This window comes from Amyelois transitella, chromosome 24 (assembly GCF_032362555.1).
Source record: "Amyelois transitella isolate CPQ chromosome 24, ilAmyTran1.1, whole genome shotgun sequence".
Taxonomy (NCBI): Eukaryota; Metazoa; Arthropoda; class Insecta; order Lepidoptera; family Pyralidae; genus Amyelois; species Amyelois transitella.
Genome location: NC_083527.1, coordinates 293016 through 315666, shown reverse-complemented (window position 1 = coordinate 315666; position 22651 = coordinate 293016). Strand labels below are relative to the sequence as shown.

The 22651-nt window shown below is 36.2% G+C and overlaps 2 protein-coding genes across 2 annotated transcripts in view; both read right to left on the bottom strand.

Annotated features, from left to right (window-relative positions):
- LOC106137994 (inactive dipeptidyl peptidase 10) overlaps positions 1-22651 on the bottom strand; it is a 126320-nt gene that overhangs the window by 85458 nt on the left and 18211 nt on the right. The window lies entirely within an intron of this gene.
- On the bottom strand, positions 18184-19443 carry LOC132903303 (protein GVQW3-like). The gene is made up of 2 exons (XM_060951300.1): positions 18640-19443; positions 18184-18255 (listed from the first exon to the last, which is right to left on the bottom strand). The coding sequence occupies exons 1-2, from the start codon at positions 19283-19285 to the stop codon at positions 18212-18214; spliced, it is 690 nt and encodes a 229-aa protein (XP_060807283.1). The 5' UTR covers positions 19286-19443; the 3' UTR covers positions 18184-18211.

Sequence of the window (22651 nt, the reverse complement as noted above, 5' to 3'; positions counted from 1 at the left end):
ATTCGCGCGTTGTCAGACGCAGCTGGTTCGTGAAATATGACGACAAATGTTCCTACGCCATTTTGTTTTGGAGAAAAAATGTACCTAACTGAAGAGCGGGTTTATTACATACTATTAATTTTTACTTTCGCTCGCGCTGTACCCAGCACTTTAAGTTGCTGCTGCAGTGTAGTTTGTTCCGTCGTTTCTTCTACACATGCGCTTTGGAAGCGGTAGTAGTTATAATAAGATTTAAGTGATGTGACGTCAATAATTGCTACCTTATATCCAATTTTGAAAATAAATCTATTCAAACAGCTGAGCGTGGCCTATCAGTGTTTTCAAGACTGTTGGCTCTGTCTACCCCGCAAGGGATATAGACGTGATGATCAGTATGTATGTTTGTTTGTTTGTAATGTCTTTATTGCATAGAAATTTACACAGTAACTAGTTATAGTAAATAGAAAATAGTTTAGTAGTATTAAAAAATAGTAAATAGTTATAAAAGAAACAAATCACTTACACTGTATACATATGTGCCGTGTGGTTCCCGGCACCATTACAAAAAAGAATAGGACCACTCCACCTCTTTCCCACAGATGTCGTAAAAGGCGACTAAGGAATAGGCTTATAAACTTGGGATTCCTCTTTTAGGCGATAGGCTGGCAACCTGTCACTATTTGAATCTCAATTCTATCTTAAGGCCGAATAGCTGAACGTGGCCTATCAGTCTTTACAAGACTGTTGGCCTTTGTCTACCCCGCAAGGGATATAGACGTGATTATATGTATGTATGTATACATATGTATAAGACAAAAAAATCCCATCGCTCTCCAGCACTCCTGGCAAAATGCGACACGCTGAAGTTTTATAGCACCATTATACAGGGGTGGAAAACATTTGGGTACATTTAACTGATGTCGAAATTATGCGACTGTGACAAATATGGCACAGTTGTTATAATTTCAGTAATTTTAACCAGTAACGGACGTAAACAAAATAATCTTCTCGGTTATAAATTTACGTAGAGTACGTCCACGTTTAACAAAGCTCTCAAAATCATCTTGTTTCTATTCCCGCGGGAATTTTGGGAAATCATCTTTGTTTCTTTGTTTTTTTTTCTTCTTCTTTCTGGTGGTAAGCAAGATGGGACCTAAGGTGGTGCACGCAAGCTCAAATATTCCCTATTCACTCTTGCCTTGAAAATCCTTTAGTCGCCTTTTATGTCAACTCAGTCAATCAGATAGTGTTTTTTTTTTGATTTAAGGTTACTCATTTGCTATTCATCCCCAATATGCGCTTAAATATTTATTTAGAACAATATATCTCAAAACTACCATGATTGTCTAATCTGGTTAAGAACAGAGTGTAGCGTTTAGCCTTTCAACAAAATAAGAATCATCAAAATCGGTTCATCATTGACCGAGTAACTCATAAAAAACAACATTCAATCACATAGCAAAGTTCTTTTTCGAAATAACACACGACACGTCTATACCCCTTGCGGGGAAAACAGAGGTAACAGTCTTAAAAAGATTGATAGGCCAAGTTCGCGTATTAAATCGCCTATTAAAAGAATCCCAATTTTATAAACCTATCCCATAGTCGCCTTTAACGACATCAACGGGAATGATAAAAGATAACCTTAAGATAATAAGAATGATTTTTTTCTCTATAACAATGGAGAAACCTCATAAATTTGCATAAGCATTGAACTGTCATAGTACAAATTCCAGGTCTTACCAGCTCATACCGGTTTAAGCCAGCTAGAACCGGACTTAACTGGTTAAGAATAGTTGGAATACGTTAGAATAACTGTCATAGTACAAATTCCAGGTCTTACCAGCTCATACCGGTTTAAGCCAGCTAGAACCGGATTTAACTGGTTAAGAATAGTTGGAATACGTTAGAATATGTAGTTATGGACAATCATACATACATATAATCACGTGTAGCCCTTGCGGGGTAGACAAAGTCAACAGTCTTGAAAAAAGATAGGCCAGCTGTTTGGCTTAATGATATAATGTATGAACCTGTATTCTTTTGTAGTTGGCGCGAAATTCATCGCATTTTGTAGGTGGCGATAAATTCGTTGCTTTTTGTGAGTAATGCTTATTTCGACGTCAAATTTGTCATTTTATGTCGTTTTATAGAAACATATAATATAACATATAGTCACGTCTATGCGAGTATATACCCTTGCGGGGCAGACAGAGCCAACAGTCATCAAAAGACTAAAAGGCCACGCTCAGCCCCTTGGCCCAATGATAGAATTGAGATTCAAATAGTGACAGGTTGCTAGCCCATCGCCTAAACTAGGAATCCTAAGTAATCGTCTTTTACGACATCCATGGGAAACAGATAGAACGATCCAATTCTTTTTTCTATTGGTGCCAGGAACCACACGGCACACGGTTTTATAGATAGTTTATAAAATTCGAGTTATCTGATGTCCTTAAACAGATTTTGTCATAATGAATCTAGTATCAAGTAAATCCTTCTCGGGAATAAACAAAAAAAATAAAGAATAATCAAATCTGAGTAATCATAGAACCAATTTACAAAAAACAAATTCTTATTGCCGTGCCGTGTGGTTCCAGGCACCAATACAAAAAAGAATAACACCACTCCATCTCTTTCCTATGGATGTCGTAAAAGCCGACTAAGGGGTAGGCTTATAAACTTAGGATTCTTCTTTTAGGCGATGGGCTAACAATCTGTCACTATTTGAATCTCAATCCTATCTTAAAGCCAAATAGCTGAGCGTGGCCTATCGGTCTTTGCAAGATTGTGGGCTCTGTCTACCCCGCAAGGGATGTAGACGTGATTATATGTATATTTATGCATGCAAATTCTTATTTAAGTCAATAAAAATAATTATAGCTGGTAACCCTAAAAAGAAAACACGATATAACAACTCTCAGAGCGGTCACAGAACAAATGCTCACGTTAATCGTATATGCATTCGTTGCCATTCCGCGTCGTGTCTGTTTTACGATGCATTCTGATGGCTATGGTCTCTTTACGATCTATGGTCGCGATTTTAAATCGATTTTTTAATGCTTCGATAGAGGAGTGCGATTGTTAGAGAAATATGTACTTTACTATGATTATTTCAAGGTTTTATTTTGACAATGGTTACCTGGCCAGGTATCTTTTAAAATCTAGTTAGTTTGTATATTTTACTACGCTTTTATTTATAAATAAACTCCGAACCACAAGACTATTTTCCAGCAATTTACATTTTGTTGAAAATTTCGCACGTTAGATATATGTAAATTTTTTTTGATCTCAGTAAATAAATAAAAAATCATTTTTAATATTTTAATTTCCTTATTTTTTTATACTAGCTGTGCCCGCAACTTCACCCGCTTGGAAAAGTTATTTTTGGCATTATTGAAGTCCTCAAAGATGAATAATATTCCCCGTTTTTTCACATTTTCCATTTTTTCTTTGCTGCTTATAGTTGTAGCGTGATGTTGTACAGCCTAAAAAATTCTTCTATAAATGATCTATTCAACGCGAAACAGTAGTTCCTGAGATTAGCGCGTTCAAACAAACAAACAAACTCTTCAGCTTTATAATATAAGTATAGATAATAAATACAGTGCGTTTGACCTCATTTATTTATTTATTTTTATACAAAAGTTTGCTTTATCACGACGTCGACAGAACTCCTTATGGAATTGAAGGGCGTAGATACGAGTATTATAACAATGTTGCTGACATACTTACTGACAAAGGAGCGGTCCTTTACCAGTTCCTGAATTCCTTTTTGTAGGAACGAGATATATAAAACAAACAAAGAATATCGCAAACAAAGACAAACATACATAAAATCACGTCTATTTACTTTGTAGGGTAGATAGAGCAAACGGTCTTGGAAAGACTGATAGGCCACGTTCAGCTGTTTGGCTTAATGATAGAATTAGGATTCAAATAGTGACAGGTTGCTAACCCATCGCCTTAAAGAAGAACCCTAAGATTATAAACTATAATAAGTAAGTACCCTAAGTTTATAATATTCTGCAGTGTAGTTTGTTTCGCCGCTTCTTCGACACATTCAAGTGATGTGACGTCAATAAGTGATACCATGTAACAAATTTTGAAAATACATCTATTCTATACATACATACATAAAAATCACGCCTCTTTCCCTATTCTATTTATATATTTTCTACTTATATTACTTAATCTATTCTATTCTATCCCTTAATCGCCTTTTACGACATCTATGGGAAAGAGATGGAGTGGTCCTATTCTTTAAGCGTACGGCAACATATAGAGATATAGTATGTCCGCAATAAAGCCAGTCTCAAGCGATCCATTGGAACTGCGTAAGCTCTCCTAAAGCTGTCAAAATCCCTCATATTTCACGTCACTTCAATGACCGGGTGGTATAGAGTGAATTGGCCTTGTTTTTTAATGATAGAGCGCGCGAATGCTACAAACTTCGTAAGTTTCAAACACTGGTTTAAAATAATGATTATAAGATGAAGCGAAAGAAGTAAGTATATCGTGGCAAGTGGAAAGACGTAGTCTCTGCCTACCCCTCCGGGAAAGCGGCCTATGTGTTATTCTGGGTCTTCAGCTACCTTCATACCAAATTTCATCGTAATCTGTTCAGTAGTTTTTGCGTGAAAAAGTAACAAACATCCATACTGACATCCTGACATACTCACAAACTTTCGCATTTATAAATATTAGTAGTATTAGTATAATACAGAGTATAAAGTAGAGTAGATAAGGTGTCAAGTCTAGATGCAAATGCACACTCCACAGGATAGTTACTCTGAGTCTAAGATTAAAATGCATGCGCTAGAAGGTACAGATAGGGTGCACTATTTTAGCTTGACTGACAACTTTGTAATTGGATTTTAAAATCCCGACTCCTCACAAAATTACTTTTATGTCCAAAAGCTTTTTGTAGATGGCGCTAAATTCACGCGGGCGAATCTGCGGGCGAGAGCTGGTATAATCCTACTAATATTAATAAATGCGAAAGTTTGTGAGGATGTCAGTATGGATGTTTGTTACTCTTTCACTTAAAAACTACTGAACCGATTACGATGAAATTTGGTATGAGGGTAGCTAAAGACCCGGAATAACACATAGGCTAATTTTAATACCAGAGTTCCCGCGGGATTGAAATATTTTCCATGCGGACAAAGTCGCGGGCGGCCTCTAGTATTAAATAAATAGCCTATTCATGTTCTATTGATGTTTCTCATGTATAGATAATGAACAAGGCGAGATTATGTTATTGATTTTCCATCCATCTTACTCGTACTTAATATGACAAGGACATAAACATAATCAGGGTATTATAGTAACCACCGGCACCAATACAAAAAAGAATAGGGCCACTCCATCTCGTTCCCATGGATGTCGTAAAAGGCGACTAAAGGATAGGCTTATAAACTTGGGATTTAATTTTTAGGCGATGGGCTAACACTATTTGAATCTCAATTCTATCTTAAAGCCAAAAAGCTGAATGTGACCTATCAATATTTTCATGACTGTTGGCTCTGTCTAACCCGCAAATGATATAGACGTGATTATATGTATGTATACGTATGTATATAATAACATCTATCATATATTTCGAACAAAACTTTACATTCGGCGACATTCATCTTATTTTAAAGTCCGTTTGAGACGCAATGAAATTTATACTCGTATTTATATTTATAGATGTCACCAATATTTAACTGCGGTAATAATTTCACATTGTCTAACATTGTATGAAGCGCAGAATTGAGAACAATGACCACTTTGTTTAGTGATACTATTAAATGCTAGAATTACTTTGAGGGAAACTCAGTTCAGTTTATTTTTTGACATCGGAGGTCCCGGGTTCGAATCCCGGTCAGTGCATGATGAGAAACGAACTTTCTCTGATTGGCCTGGGTCTTAGATGTCTATCTATCTAAGTATTTATTATAAAATATAGTATCGTTGAGATATTACAAACAAATACTTCTTCTACACATGCGCTTTGGAAGCGGTAGTAGATATAATTCGATTTAAGTGATGTGACGTCAATAAGTGGTACCCTGTATCCGATTTTCAATATAAAACTATTCTATTCTATTGTTATATACTAGTTAACACTAAAAGAAGAAATTGATACCAAAAATCTTAAAACAAAATTAAAAAAATACTTTATTTATAAAATTCAGCAAGCATAATTCACCCCGTGTGGTACCGAGACATTCTTCACTTGTATTTTGCTGGGTGCGATGCGTAGCATTGCATTTGTAAAACTACCTACATTTTATGGATGTTCAACGATGAGTGCCAGTGTACGTTCAAACCTACATATTATGGTTTTTGTTACACTGTAGCAGTTAAATGTATGTAATGTAAAAATATCTAAGTTTACCTAATAATATAATAATAGTGTTTAGTGCATAATTTTATCCACATCACAACAGTTAATAAATAATGTGTACGAAAACCGACTAGTGATGTCCATTTTCGACACTATGCATTATTTCGCTGACTATTTATTTATTAACGCGAGAGCTGTATAACTTATTAATGGAACACAAATTAATGAGGCTACAGAAATGACGTTAATTTTCTTTAGTAACTATAATTTGATTTGGAATGAAAAATGTTTGTGACGCGATTACTATTTTTTTTCTAATTTTTATGTACATTCTCACGAATTTTATCTCAATTCTATCATTAAGCCAAACAGCTGAAACAAACCTTTCAGTTTTTTGATGACTGTTGGTTCTGTCTAACCCCTAAAGGATACAGACGTAATTATATGTTATGTTATGTTTTTCACACACAATCAAAACCAGACCAGAAATGTACCTTTAGAGGTATGTAACCAATTCAATTTTATTTCTTAGAAGTATTTTTTTTATCAGAATTAACTACATATCTGTACTCTCGATGTTCCATGCTCTAAGGTCAAGAGCCTCAAATCGATACATACATAAATAAAACTTTGTGTCTATTTGTTTCGCTGGCAGTAAAACGGCAGCAGTCGAGGGGTCAACAACCCCTTTAGGATGGAGGCTGTTCCTTATCTGCCAATTTCAGAAAACTTCCGACTTCAATGTGCACAAATATATTTGGTAAATAAAAGATCATATAATGTAGTTTCCAGCACTTTACAACACCTAACAAACCTGCACATTCATTCACATTATCACGTCTATATCCTTTGCGGGGTAGACAGAGCCAGCAGCCTTGAAAGACTGATAGGCCACGTTCAGCTGTTAGGCTTATTGATAGAATTGTGATTCAAATAGTGACAGGTTGCAAGACCATCGCCTAAAATAAGAATCCCAAGCTTATCCCTTAGTCGCCTTTTACGATTTCGATGGGAAAGAGATGGAGTGGTTATATTATATTTATCCCGGGAATAACACGGCCATAATTGTGGTATGAAGTTCTATTATCTTCCAGTTATTTGGTTTTGCGCAAAGCAGTCTATTAAATAACTCATTAATTCTTAAACTTTGAAGATGAAATATTTTGTTCAGTGCATTGAAACGTAAACATTTGCTAGTAATTCAAACAATGGCTGCACCAACATAGAACTAGGAAGAACAAAAGATAATAGAAGTGTTATATATACAAAGTAATACAAACATACATATAATAACGTCTATATCCCTTGCGGGGTAGACATGGCCAACAGTCTTAATAAAACTGAAAGACTACGTACAGCTTTATGATGTAATTCAGATTCAAATAGTGACAGGTTGCTAGCCCATCGCCTACTAGAAGAATGCCAAATTTTCAAGCTTTTTCCTTAGTCGCTTTTACGATATCCATGGGAAAGACATGGAGTGGTGCTAAAGTGTTAGGAACCGAAAATTAACGCGAACATACCATTTTTAATTGACGATTCGACCGGTTTAAAGAATTAAGCATTTTAATTAGATGTGACTATATGTATTCATACATGTAATTATGTAAGAATTTGAACGTTATTTAGCTTAGCTAATTTTTAGACACTTCGACAGTCTCACATTATTCCAAACTCTATGGGCTGAAGCGTAATTAACGTTACAACGGATTACAAAAGCAGCACATAAACTAGGTAACGATAGTTTTATGGTTACACGAAAATAACAGCTCTGTTTGTGAGAACCAAATGTCTGATTCCAGGGTTATTTGCAGAGAGAAAAAAAAAAAACCAGATTTCAAGCCCATTTCACAAATACGCGGTTTTCATTATATCTTCTCACCAAGTCCTAATGTTAATAAAAAGTAAATAAATAACAAAAGTACCGAGTGGTTCCCGGCACCAATACAAAAAAGAATAGGACCACACCATTTCTTTCCCATGGATGTCGTAAATGGCGACTAAGGGATAGGCTTACATACTTGTTATTCTTTTTTTAGGCGATGGGCTAGCAACCTGTCACTATTTGGATCTCAATTCCATCATTAAGCCGAGCAGCTGAACGTGGCTATTCAGTCTTTTCGGGACTATTGGCTCTGTCTATCCCGTAAGGGATATAGACGTGACTATATGTATATGTATGTATGTATAAATAAAAAATTATAATTATAAATACTTACTGGACTAATTACTCGTAGTAAATTTGCAACTTGTGTTACGAGATATTAACTTAATGATACTATTTTATATTTAATACTTGTTTAGATTAATATCATCACTAATTGCCGTGACGTGTGGTTCTCGTCGCCAGCAGAAAAAAGAATAGGACCACTCCATCTCTTTCCCATGGATATCGTAAAAGACGACTAAGGAATAGGCTTATATACTTGGGACTCCTCTTTTAGGCGATGGGATAGCACAGAGATAGATAGATAGCAACTTTTTGAATCTCAATTCTATCATTAAGCCAAAAAGCTGAACGTGGTCATTCAGTCTTTTCAAGACTGTTGGCTCTGTCTACCCCGCAAGGGACATAGACGTGACCATATGTATGTATGTTGACGGCCTCTGTGGCGCAGCGGCAGTACGCTTGTCTGTGACACCGGAGGACCCGGGTTCGAATCCCGGCCAGGGCATGATGAGAAAAGAACTTTTTCTGATTGGCCTGGGTCTTGGATGTGCATCTATATAAGTATTTATTATTAAATATAGTATCGTTGAGTTAGTATCTCGTAACACAAGTCTCGAACTTACTTCGAGGATAACTCAATCTGTGTAATTTGTCCCGTATATATTTATTTATTTATTACTAGCTGTCCCGGCAAAAGTTGTTTTGCCATATAAATAATTTTTAAGTATTGTCTAGTTAAAAAAAAATGATAAGGGTGGACAACCCTTATCACTAAGGGGTATGAAAAATAGATGTTAACCGATTCTCAGACATACTCATTATGCTTACAAAATTTCACGAGACTCGTTCAAGCCGTTTTGGAGGAGTACGGGAACGAACATTGTGACACGAGAATCCCGGATCCGATCCGAAATCCCGGATCGTTGAAATGTAGGCACTTTAAAATTCTGGGACTTAAGCGTGTCGGACTTACGAGTATATTATACTAGACTTGACGGCCTCTGCCGACGGTGCCGTGTGGTTCCCGGCACCAATCCAAAAAAGAATAGGACCACTCCATTTCTTTCCCATGGATGTCGTAAAAGGCGACTAAGGGATAGGCTTACAAACTTGTGATTCTTTTTTAGGCGATGGGCTAGCAACCTGTCAATATTTGAATCCTAATTTCGTCTTTAGCCATACAACTGAATGTGGCCATCAGTCTTTTTAAAAACTGTTGGCTCTGTCTTCATCGCAATTGATATAGACGTGATCATATGTATGTATATTCTCACTGAATGAAACTGAAAAAAAAAATATTGAATCAATCCCTGGGTAAATGTGAGTCAAACAATTACTACCTTATTATTTTTTTAATACCACGGAATTTTATGAAATTCGTAAAATTCTAGGTCAGAAACTTTAACTATAATAACAGAAACGTTTAAAATATAATTTCAAAGTTGATCCACCGCGCTGCTTTAGTGCAATATTTCAAATATGAAATTCAAAAGTTAAATTTATCATGAGATTTCATTTCTGTAAGTCTCGCGTGATTAATGGACTTAGCAAAGATACTTAGTCAAATTGTCATAAGTACTTGAAATGAATAATTTGGAAATATAACCAGCGAATGTTGAACTGTGAAAGTGCAGCTCAATTGTGTATATTATGGTTCAAGTTAAAATGGTATATGTTATTGGTAAATAAATTTGTATTATAAAATTTAATAAACAATAATGAAATGCAACTTACGTTAATATTAAAGTTTTACTCAATGATAAATGCTTTTGTAGCGTCAATAATTTTTTGAATGATTTTTTGACGTAATTATTATATTTTATTTGTGTTATGTATTAATTGATGCTAATTTCGATTTTTATTTCATTATTTAATTATTAAAGTTTCATTTGATTGAATAATTAACTGCTTAACCCAATTGTAGACTGTTTGTGTTGTATTAGCATTAAGCCCTCCTATTGTAATTTACAAATTGTAATTGTTACAACATACATACATACATAAAATCACGCCTTTTTCCCGGAGTAGTAGGCAGAGACTACATCTTTCCGCTTGCCACGATCTCTGCATACTTCCTTCGCTTCATCAACTCGCTTCATGCAAGCTCGGCGGCTTCGGGTACTCTTGACCTGACCCTTTGCCAGGACGTCCTTAATTTGATCAAGATAGGTTCATCTAGGTCTTCCCACTGCGACCTTTCCCTTGTTACAATAAAGAATAAATAAAGAAATAAATGTCGTGCAGTGCCATGTGGTTCCCGGCACCATTACAAAAAAGAATAGGACCAAACCACTTTCCTACGGATGTCGTAAAAGGCGACTAAGGGATAGGCTTATAAACTTGGGATTCCTCTTTTAGGCGATGGGCTAGCAACCTGTCACTATTTGAATCTCAATTGTATCACTAAGCCAAACAGCTGAGCGTGGCCTATCAGTCTTTTCAAGACTGGTGGCTCTGTCTACCCCGCTAGGGATATAGACGTGATCATATGTATGTATGTATGTAAGAAATAAATATTGTACGTCTTTTGAAGACAGGTCACGGCGACAAGAACTGACCGTAACATTTTTTCTACCTGTGTTCCCGCAATAAAGAGATTTGTATTTGTCGTGGGGAAAGGTTTGGCAAAGTTCAACGCTACTTAACTGACACTTATCAGCTTAAGGAAATATTTTGATGAACATGTCATAATGGTGACGAAATATATATATATATATATATAAATAATAAATATATACGAGATTGCAGTGTGGTTCCCGGCAGTGCCGTGTGGTTCCCGGCACCAATACAAAAAAGAATAGGACCACTCCATCTCTTTCTCATGGATGTCGTAAAAGGCGACTGAGGGATAGGCTTGTAAAGTTGCAATCCTTTTTTAGGCGATGAGCTAGCAACCTGTCACTAATTGGATCTCAATTCCATCATTAAGCCGAGCAGTTGCACGTGGCCATTCAGTCTTTTCGGAACTATTGGCTCAGTCTACCCCGTAACTATATGGATGTATGTATATACGAGATACACTGATTGATTTAGCATCGAAGTATGTTCGAGACTTGTGTCGAGTTGAGACTATCGAATAAAATAAAATATATCTGAAAAAATAACAGTCTTTCTTCAACCTAAAGTTTTAAATGTATAATACTTGTTTTTGCATGTAACTCAGCTCGAATTAAAAGTGTCCCTTTCCGTATATCCGAACTATGCGTATCCAAAATTTCATGGAGACAGGTGTGCCGTGTGGTTCCCGGTACCAATACAAAAAAGAATAGGACCACTCCACTTTCCCACGGATGTCGTAAAAGGCGACTAAAGGATAGGCTTATAAACTTGGGATTAATCTTTTAGGCGATGGGCTGGCAACCTCACAATTTGAATCTCAATTCTATCACTAAGCCAAACAGCTGAGCGTGGCCTATCAGTCTTTTCAAGACTGGTGGCTCTGCCTACCCCGCTTGGGATATATACGTGATTATATGTATGTATGAAATAGTATCTACTGACACCTGAGTAACAAGAAGTAAGAGTAAGTAAGAGTAGCGTCACTACTAATATAGATCCAGTGGTGTAGGTGTGTATTTATTTGCTCTCGGCCGTCGGTTTGATTCCGAGCAGTAAAAATGCAATGAAAGTCGAACACGGCAGCTGTACAGACAGACAGACAGACTGTTAAACTGCGGTTAAGATTTATTTTTGGGGGAATTTTAAACACGATTCGCCAATGTTTATTGTTTTCTAAACTATTTCTATATTTTTCGTTGTAACAAACAGGTCGTGCCAAAACGTGTTAAGCGTTGGTGGTCGAATTAGTAAGATAAAATGAGTACCTATGGCGCAAAAAGACTCAGGTTCGAATCCCACCTCGGTCATATACCAATGACTATTTTTCAAGTTATGTATACATATATATAATCATGTCTATATCCCTTGCGGGGTAGACAGAGCCAACAGTCTTGAAAAGACTGATAGGCCACGTTCAGCTGTTTGGCTTTTGATGGAATTGAGATTCAAATAGTGACAGGTTGCTAGCCCATCGCCTAAAAGAAGAATCCCATGTTTATAAGCCTATCCCTTAGTCGACTTTTACGTCATCCATGGGAACGAGATGGAGTGGTCCTATTCTTTTTTTTTTTTTGGTGCCGGGAACCACACGGCACGTTATGTACATTAGTTTGAATACTAACCGGTGCTTTTACTGTGAAGGAAAACATCGTGTGGAAACCTGCACATTCAGGCAACTGGATGTGTAACCACGATCGATCCAATACGGGTCAGGTTTCCCCTGCAAAGGTTGCGGAGGTCAGACGGGAGTCGCTTCGTGTGAAAACCTGACTCACCCAATCCAGGATCCATGGTCAAAGGCATACCCCTGGCTCCTCTCCAGAGTGGTGAGGGAATCGGGACTAAAGCCAGGAGGAAGATAGATATTTATACATACATACATACATACATATGGTCACGTCTATATCCATTGCAAGGTAGACAGAGCCAACAGTCTTGAAAAGACTGAATGGCCACGTTCAGCTATTTAGCTTAACGATAGAATTGAGATTCAACTAGTGACAGGTTGCTAGCCCATCGCCTAAAAAAGAATCCCAAGTTTGTAAGCCTATCCCTTAGTCGCCTTTTACGACATCCATGGGAAAGAGATGGAGTGGTCCTATTCTTTTTTGTATTGGTGCCGGGAACCACACGGCACATAGATATTTATCGTGTCCTTTTAGCCGTCCATTACTCAACTGTTCTTAATAATAACAGTTCATTAATGACGCCCGCTATCCATCTTATTTAGCCTTTGTCGATTAGATCCAGCGTCTGAGAGGCCGTTATTTTAACGGAAAAGGGAAAAAAATCTAGATTTCTGGGTTTTGTAGCCAAATCGCAAGTATTGCCTTAAAAGTTTTATAATATACGTATGTGTGACATTTTATTTACATTGTTTGTTCGAGTTTTTGTAGATTCATATATACATACATACAATGTTTATATGTATGAATCTACAATTTTTTTTATTTATTATTAAAGGATACTTCATATAGCCTAATAATTGTCATATCTTTTGGTTTCACAACATTGATTGACGTCAAATAAATTACTTAAAACTAAGTTTACTGCCGCTTATAAAGCGTCAGTGCACAAGAAGCGGTAACAAACTGCACTGCATCATTTTATTCAAAACGTCAACTTCATGCTTGTCTTTCATTTTCCATCCGTAGTCTCTGCTTACCCCAGGCAAAGACTATGGATTTCCACTTGCTACGATCCTTACAGACCTCTCCCGCTTCCTCCACACTCATTACTCTTTTCATGCACATTCGATGATTACGGATCGTTTTAACATCTCCCTTTTTTAAGACATTCTGTTTATTGCACTGCTGAAATATGGGATCCTTTTTGTGTGAAACAAATAACAAACGGACTTTAGATTTTTAACTTTCACTGTAATTTGAACTAAATGCAATACATTTCATTTATTACATTGAATTATAAATTATGATCTAAAATCAGTGAACTAAATTATCTTAATACCTATCATAATAATTTTGCAATCAAAAAACAATTCTAATTTTTCTTTTCTTTTTTTTTACATCTATTTTAGCGTCTATTACCAGCCATTACTATTATTAAACCAATGAGGTTGCATTTCTCTTTTCAAATTGTGATCCCTGAATTGAACACATTCGAAATTTGATCCTTGAAAGTTCGACGAGGCCGGCCCTGTCCTACTTTTACAGTCATATCTGCCTCAAAAACCTTCCGTTAGTCTGTCCTCATGCAATCTCTCTCTCAACATCCTCCTTCACTCCAAGTATCATTTTAAAAATTTATTGTAAAAAAATATTATTTAGCTACATGTTACTTTTACGGAACCATTATCATTTATATATCTATCGTATATTTATTTAAATATCAGAGTCGTGTGAACACTTGAAAAAGGTCAGGTCAAGAGCATCATAAACCAGCGAGTTTGGAACGAGAGAACGAAGTATTCAGGGATCGTAGTAAGTTGAAAGCTGTAGTATCTGCCCATCCATGAAAACCGAATGAAAACTTAATATAAAGAACATTAAACTTAAAATCCAAAAACGAATCATATTCGTTTGTCCTACAAATATAAAACTCATGCGCAAGACATAGGTGTAACTTTAAGTGATGGTACTGTGTGAGTGTGTGAGACTTAAAACGCCATTCCTAAAACCGCTGTCAAAAGCTCAGCGCACGCTCATTTCGTGGCCCGCTCAGATTTTGTCCCCGAAAGCTTGAATGAATATTAATAAAAGCTCTTATCTCTCTATTCTTGTTTGCGAAGGGTCGGAGTAAATCTTGATGGACACTTTAGTGGCTGCTTGTAAGTTTATGTAGAGTAACTTCTGCCTTGGTTTCTTTGAAGAAGGAAAATCGAACGTATGTTTATACTAATAAGGTAGATATTATTTACATACATATATATATCAATAGTATCAATAGTCACGTCTATATCCCTTGCGGGGTAGGCAGAGTCGTAAAAGGCGACAAAAGGACGGGCTTATAAACTTGGGATTCTTTTTTAAGGCGATGGGCTAGCATCCTGTCACAATTTAAATCTCAATTCTATCATTAACCCAAACAGCTGAACGTAGCCATTCAGTCTTTTCATGAATGTTGGCTTTGTCTACCCCGCAAGGGATATAGACGTGCCCATATGCATGTATGTGTGTATGTTTTACAGCCATCATCCTTAACACAAAATCACTACCACGCACTTAAATTCGTCTCACCGAAAATTTATTCGACATAGTACATCAGATAATGAACCTTAATGCGGTTAAATGAAGATCGAAAATAATGCTGCGGTATATTCTCCTCAAGTTTTTAGTAAGTGGGTGTTTAACGTTCTAAAAAAACAAGGGGACTTTAAGGGAACGTAAAGGGTCTTTAAAGAATTTATTCACAAAATAAGATTCTGAGTAAGGTAAATCTTGGTCAGTGTATTTTAACATGATGTGATATGTGTGTGTAACATCTTTGTTTCCGTTTTGTAGACTAGCTAGTTGTTTGAGGCTTTTTATGTAAGTACATACACATATATACATATAGTCACGTCTATATCCCTTACGGGGTGGACAGAGCCGACAGTCTTGAAGAGACTGATAGGCCACATTCAGCTTTTAGGCTTGATAATAGAATTGAGATTCAAATAGCGATAGGTTGCTAGCCCATTCTTAGAAGCACAATCTATATTAATATTATAAAGCTGAAGAGTTTGTTTGTTTGAACGCGCTAATCTCAGGAGCTACTGATTCGAATTGAAAAATTCTTTTTGTGTTGAAAGACCATTTATCGAGGAAGGTTTTAGGCTATATAACATCACGCTGCAACTATAAGGAGCGAAGAAATAATGGAAAATGTGAACGAGAAAAATTATTCACCCTTGAGGGCTTCAATGATGCCCAAAATAACTATTCCACGCGGACAGAGTCGCGGGCACAGCTAGTTTTAAATAAAGGAACTTTCGTCTTTAAGACCCATTATAACAGATCTTAAATTTAACACAAGGTACTAAAAGAATCGTAAATATACTATGTATAATTATCACAAAAATTGTTTTCGTCAGTCTTTGACATGAGTATTATTGCTTATTCTTAGAATAACCGAAATTTGCTGGTAACAGCCTTCAGACCTAATGTAACTCCTAATAAAACAGGCCCAGCCCTATGCCACACCCAACTAGATAAGTTGTGTGAAATTTTATTACAGTAAGAGTAGGTCAATACGAATTTACATACATACATATGTATATTCACGTCTATATCCCTTGCGGGGTAGGCAGAGCCGACAGTATTGAAAAGAAGAAAGGCCACATTAAGCTATTTGGCATAATGATAGAATTGAGATTCAAAATAGTGACTGGTTGCTAGCCCGTCGCCTAAAAGAAGAATCCCAAGTTTATAAGCCTATCCCTAAGTCGCCTTTTGCGACATCCATGGGAACGAGATGGAGTGGTCCTATTCTTTTTTTTTAATTGGTGCCGGGCACCACACGGCACTGCCGGGAACCACACGGCACTGCCGGGAACCACACGGCACCATATTTTTCAATATATACATAATAAAATTTAAAGTGTATGTTTGCTTTTATTTGTTGTGAAACTTTCATATCGTAGTTCGAAAATTGAACACGAATCGTGTCATTTTCTTGTTAGGCGCCACAAAGATAATAATACTACAGAAAATCTAACCCTCCTTTTCGCTGGCAGTCGTGTAAAAATTCATGGCTTCGGATTGATAAATCCGAGTCTCCACGAGTAATTTCCCTGAGGGACGGCCGGGAGTAATCCCGGCTATTTAGGGATGATGACGCCTTTAATTGATATCTTTATTAGGGGCTATTTCATAAATTATATATTTAAGGATACATTATCAACCGCACGGCAGAAGTTATCTGATTATTTTGACATTTTATAGGGAAAGATACTTAATAAAGAGTTATTTAACAATTTAAGAAATTCAGAAGGGGCCCAAGTAAGAATTACTCTTCTCATACATACATAAAACCACGTCGTTATCCCTAACGGGGTAGACGGAGCCAACAGTCTTAAAAAGACTGATAGGCCACATTCAGCAACCCGTTGTGTAAAAGAAGAATCCCAAGTTTAGAAGCCTATCCCTTAGTCGCCTTTTACTACATCCACGGGGAAAGAGATGGAGTGGTGCTATTCTTTCTCTATTAGTGCCGGGAACCACACGGCACAAATAAATGACGCCTTATTAAATCCTTATACCACATCGTACCAGGATAATAAGAAGAAGAACAAACACAACTTTATTATTATTATAACGTTACCACTCCGAACTCGGCACTCTTGTTAATTTAGTTTTACGGAACATTATTTTAAATATTCAGAAAAAAAACGTCTTTATCTTGCCGTGTGGTTCCCGGCAGTCAAGAATAGGACCACTTATTATCTTTCCTGTGGTATACGATAGGCTAATAAACTTGGGATTCTTCTTTTGGGCGATGGGCTAGAACCTGCTATTGGAATCTGATTTTAATCATGAAGCCATACAGCTGAACATTCCTCTTGCATGTATGTAAAAAGGCGACTGAGGGTTAGACTTTCAAACTTGGAATTCCTCTTTTAGGCGATGGACTTTGCTAGCCCACTGTCACTATTTCTATTTCAATTTCATTAGAAAGCCATACAGCTGAACATGGCTTTTTGTCTTTTCGTGACTGCTGGCTTTTCCAACCCCGTAAGCGATGAAGACGTGATATAATGTATATGTATGTATGTATGTATCCCTTGAAAGACAGAGCCACTTATTCTAATTCAAAATTGATTTTAATATCAAATGCAACTTATATATACATATATAGAATACTTTAAGACAAGCGTCTTTATTATGAAAAGTTGGCTATATCATTATACATATTCCTTTTTTCCCTTGGTCAAAACCTTATGATAATTTATAAGTTTTATAAAATTGAATAACATACAAACATACCATACATAAATCACGCCTCTTTCCCGGAGGGGTAAGTAGAATTAAAAAGTCATTTTTATACCAACTTTGCTTAAGACGAACACGTTTTCCACTTACAAGTAATCATAAGCCATATAGCTGAACGTGACCTACCAGTCCTTTCAAGTCTGTTGCCTCTGTCTTCCCCGCAAGGGATATATACGTAGCTATATGTACTACTCTGTCAAGAAAGTAGCGGGAAAAGATCAATAATACACAAACTGTTTGTTATTCATCCAAATTTATTTTATCACCTTCAAAATATGCTCCTTTAGAAACGATACACTTACGCCAACGATTAATCCAATCATCAAAACATTTTTTAAACGCTGTTTCCGGAATTGAGGTCAGTTCTCGCCGCGAATTCTCTTTTATGTCTTCTACCGATTAAAAACGGGTGCCACGAAGTGGTAATTTGAGTTTAGGAAAAAGAAAAAAGTCGGCTGGAGCCATATCTGGTGAATATGGTGGTTGCTCGATGGTATTTGTTGAGTGTTTGGTTAAAAATTCGTTCACAATGATGGCCTTGTGCGAAGGTGCATTATCATGGTGCAAAATCCAAGAATTTTCTTTCCACAAATCTGGCCTTTTTCGTCGGATTTGCTCTCTTAAACGCCGCATAACACTCAAATAATATTCCTTATTTACCGTTTGACCTTCCGGCAAGAATTCCGAGTGCACAACACCGCGATAGTCAAAGAAAACAGTCAACATGACTTTGACTTTTGAACGACTTTGGCGTGGTTTTTTCGGTTTCGGTTCAGTTGGAAGGCGCCACTCCGAAGCTTGTTGACTAGTTTGCATGTCAAACTTGTAAACCCACGTCTCGTCACCAGTAACAATGCGTTTCATGAATGTTGGGTCGGAATTGACTCGTTCTAGCATGTCCTCAGCGACTCTCATGCGATTGAGTTTTTGAAAAAAATTCAGGTCTTTTGGGACTAGCCGAGCGGCAACATGTTTCATACCCAAATTATTAGTTAAAATGGTACGGATCGACTCGTGAGATACAGAAAGTTCGGTGGCTATCTCTCTCAAAGTTGAATGAGGATTTTCAGTCACTATTTCCTTCACTTTTGCGATGTTAACTTCAGTTGCAGACGTTGATGGCCTACCAGAGCGAGGCAAATCTTCCATCACATCTCGACCGCTTTTGAACGCTTTGTACCACTCATAAGCACGAGTTTTTGATAAAGTCGATTCACCGTAAGCCTTCTGTAACATTTTCAGTGACTCCGAACACGATGTTCCATTGGCAATGCAAAATTTAAGACAAACTCTTTGTTCGATGTTTTTATCCATTATGAAATTAGCAATACACACTAGATATGATATAACTAAAAATAGCACTGTATTTAATGTAAACAACAGATGCAACTCAAACTCCGCGCCAAAATGGAAAACAGTTGTGCCAATCTAACAACAACAAAAAAAACAAAAATTTGAATTTGGAACCATAAATAAATAATCCATTCCCGATACTTTTCTGACTGAATGTATGTATTAAGTAATTAACGGACTAAAAAAATATTTTTTTTTTGTAATCTAATAAAAATAATGATAAAGCAGTGATGTCAGAAACAAAGTAGTCACATAATATTTACTGAGCTCGTAATATTAATAAGGAACATATTCATTCAAGGATCAAGTTTATTAGGTCCGTTATTATTAATGTGGCCGAAACAATCTTGGTACGTTATAAAAGAAATGAATGCGTATAAAAATATTTTTTCATTACTTCCATCTTGTGAAATATAATTGACTAGATGTTGCCTATGGTTTCGTCTTAAATGAAACCTTATATTTTTTTCTGTAAAAGCTAAATTTTAAGCGTTAACCTGTTACTGTTAATTATACATACATACATACATATACGCCGTGTGGTTCCCGGCACAAATAAAAAAAAAAGAATAGGACCACTCCATCTCGTTCCCATGGATGTCGTAAAAGGCGACTAAGGGATAGGTTTATAAACTTGGGATTCTTCTTTTAGACGATGGGCTAGCAACCTGTCACTATTTGAATCTCAATTCCATCATAAAGCCAAACACATACATACATACATATAAACACGTCTTTATCCCTTGCGGGGTAGAAAGAGCCAACAGTCTTGAAAAGACGTATAGGCCACGTTCAGCTACTTTGCTCTAAGATAGAATTGAGATTCAAATAGTGACAGGTTGCTAGCCAATCGCCTAAAAGAAAAATCCCAAATTGATAATCCATGGGAAAGAAAAGGAGTGGTACTATCCTTTTTTTATTGGTGCCGGGAACCGCACGGCAAAGATATCTAGTTACACTAAATCAAAGTCAAATGGGATTACTTAGTCTAAAGTTTCGAAGATAGGAAGTTACAATAGCTAGAATTATCTAGACCCGGTTATCTTTCTACAAGGATTGCCAGCTTAGAAATGCGACTGAACTGAGTCTATTCGTAGGGACCTATCATTTTCCTAGATCAATTGAACACTGAGATAATACGTAAAATAATAGCTTAAATTTAAATTCAAAAATTTTATTCATTATTATAGGACACTTCATATCACTTAATAATTGTCATATCTACGGGTTTCACAACATTGGTTGACGTCAAATAAATTAATTAAAATTAAGTTTATTGCCGCTTCCAAAGCGTCAGTAATATAATAATAATAAACGTTATTATAATATATTACCGTGTGGTTCCTGGCACCAACGTAAAAAATAATAGGACCACTTATTCTCATTGATGTTGTAAGAGGCGACTAAATGATTGGCTTATAAAGTTGGGAGTTTCGTTTTAGGCGATTGGCTAGCACAACTTTTCACTATTTGAATCTCAATTCTATCATATAGCCAAAAAGCTGAACGTGGCCTACGAGTCTCTTCAAGACAATTGACTCTGTCTATCCCGCAAGGGTTATAGACGTGACTATATGAATGAATGTAATTATATTAATTAAAAAAACAACTGACTTTATCCTTGGTTATAAACATCTAAAGTTGTGTTACTGACGACTGTAGCTCCCCATTTTATTTTTATTATTTCTTGTCTATAAATTGAGTCACGACATCTTACCATTCAATATATCAAAGGTTTTCGTGACGTGTCTGTTTTTGCGTTCCATCAATATATTTTAAGGGCTTTTACTTTTCATTGACTACTATAATAATTCTTTTTTTATCAAAGGCATCCCGTGGAAGACCAGCTTCGCGGCTCAAACCGTGACGTTTGCTGAGCGGAGACCATTTTGTTACATTTGTACAGGTAAATTGTCATAATTTTTAATGTGTTCTTTGTATTTTGTGCCAAATAAATTTTTCTTTCTTTCTTATCTTGCAAATTTAAATGTGTAAAAGAAGAAAGTGAAAAACTGACTGACATATTAATGCAAATCTCAAACCGCTGGGTCTAGCGTCGTGAAGTAAGAGTAAGAGAGGATTTCCCGATATTCCCGTGGGAACCGGAGTTATTTTACGTTTTACGCGGGCGATAGTCGGGAAGGCTAATAAATTTGGGATTAACCATATACGCGATGGGCTAACAACCTGTCACTATTTGAATCTCAATTCAATCATTAAGCCATACTTATACTTACAGCTCGTCCTTTGCAAGACAGTAGGCTCTGTCTACCCCGCAAGGGATATAGACGTGATTATATGTATGTTTGTAGTTAAGTAAAATAAATATCTTTCTAACAATATTGATTTCCAAAGTACTATATATATATTACTAGCTTTCCGCCCGCGGCTTCGCCCGTGTAATTCGGTTATATATAGCGTTTTTTAATGATCTCGACAGGGCTTTTTCTTCCACAGGCTGAAATCTTGTTACACCTGGAATTAAATATAGCCTGTGTTACTCAGGGATGATGTAGCTTTCTAATGGTGAATATTTGAAATCGATTCAGTAGTTTCGGAGTTTATCGATTACATGTGTAAACTAGGAATGTGAAAAAAAAAATCGATTATGGAAAAAATCGATTAAAAATCGATTTTTTTTAAGTAAAAATCGATTTTTTCACTTGATTTTTTTAAAATTAATAATCGATTAAAATCGATTTTTATAATCATACAATAAATGCACTCCGACATTACGTTTTTGTCTTCTGGCTTGGAGCCCGGAACGCGAACTACCAAAGAATACTATCATAGCTCCATAATATTACATTAACGCCATCTGTGCATTCCTTCTGTGCTCTTAAAACAGTTTAGATGATTAATTTACTTTATAGACGGCCTCTGTGGCGCAGCGATAGTACGCTTGTCTGTGACACCTGAGGTCCCGGGTACGAATCCCGGTCAGGGCATGATGAGAAAAGAACTTTTTCTGATTGGCTTGGGTCTTGGATTTTTATCTATATAAGTATTTATTAAAAAATTATAGTATCGTTGAGTTAGCATCTCGTAACACAAGTCTCGAACTTACTTCGAGGCAAACTCAATCTGTGTAATTTGTCTCGTATACATTTATATTTATTTATTTATTTAATCAAACATTCTCTAGATGGAATTAGTCGATGAACAGTATTTTACCGACATTCGGTTGATATTTTATTCATTATTCGTTGCTGAAACTTCATTTTTCAAACTTGATTGTTAAAAACTTTAATTTGTGTTGATTATATAAGAACTTACTGTTTCTATTGTTTATTTTTAATGAATAAATCTATTGATATAATTTATATG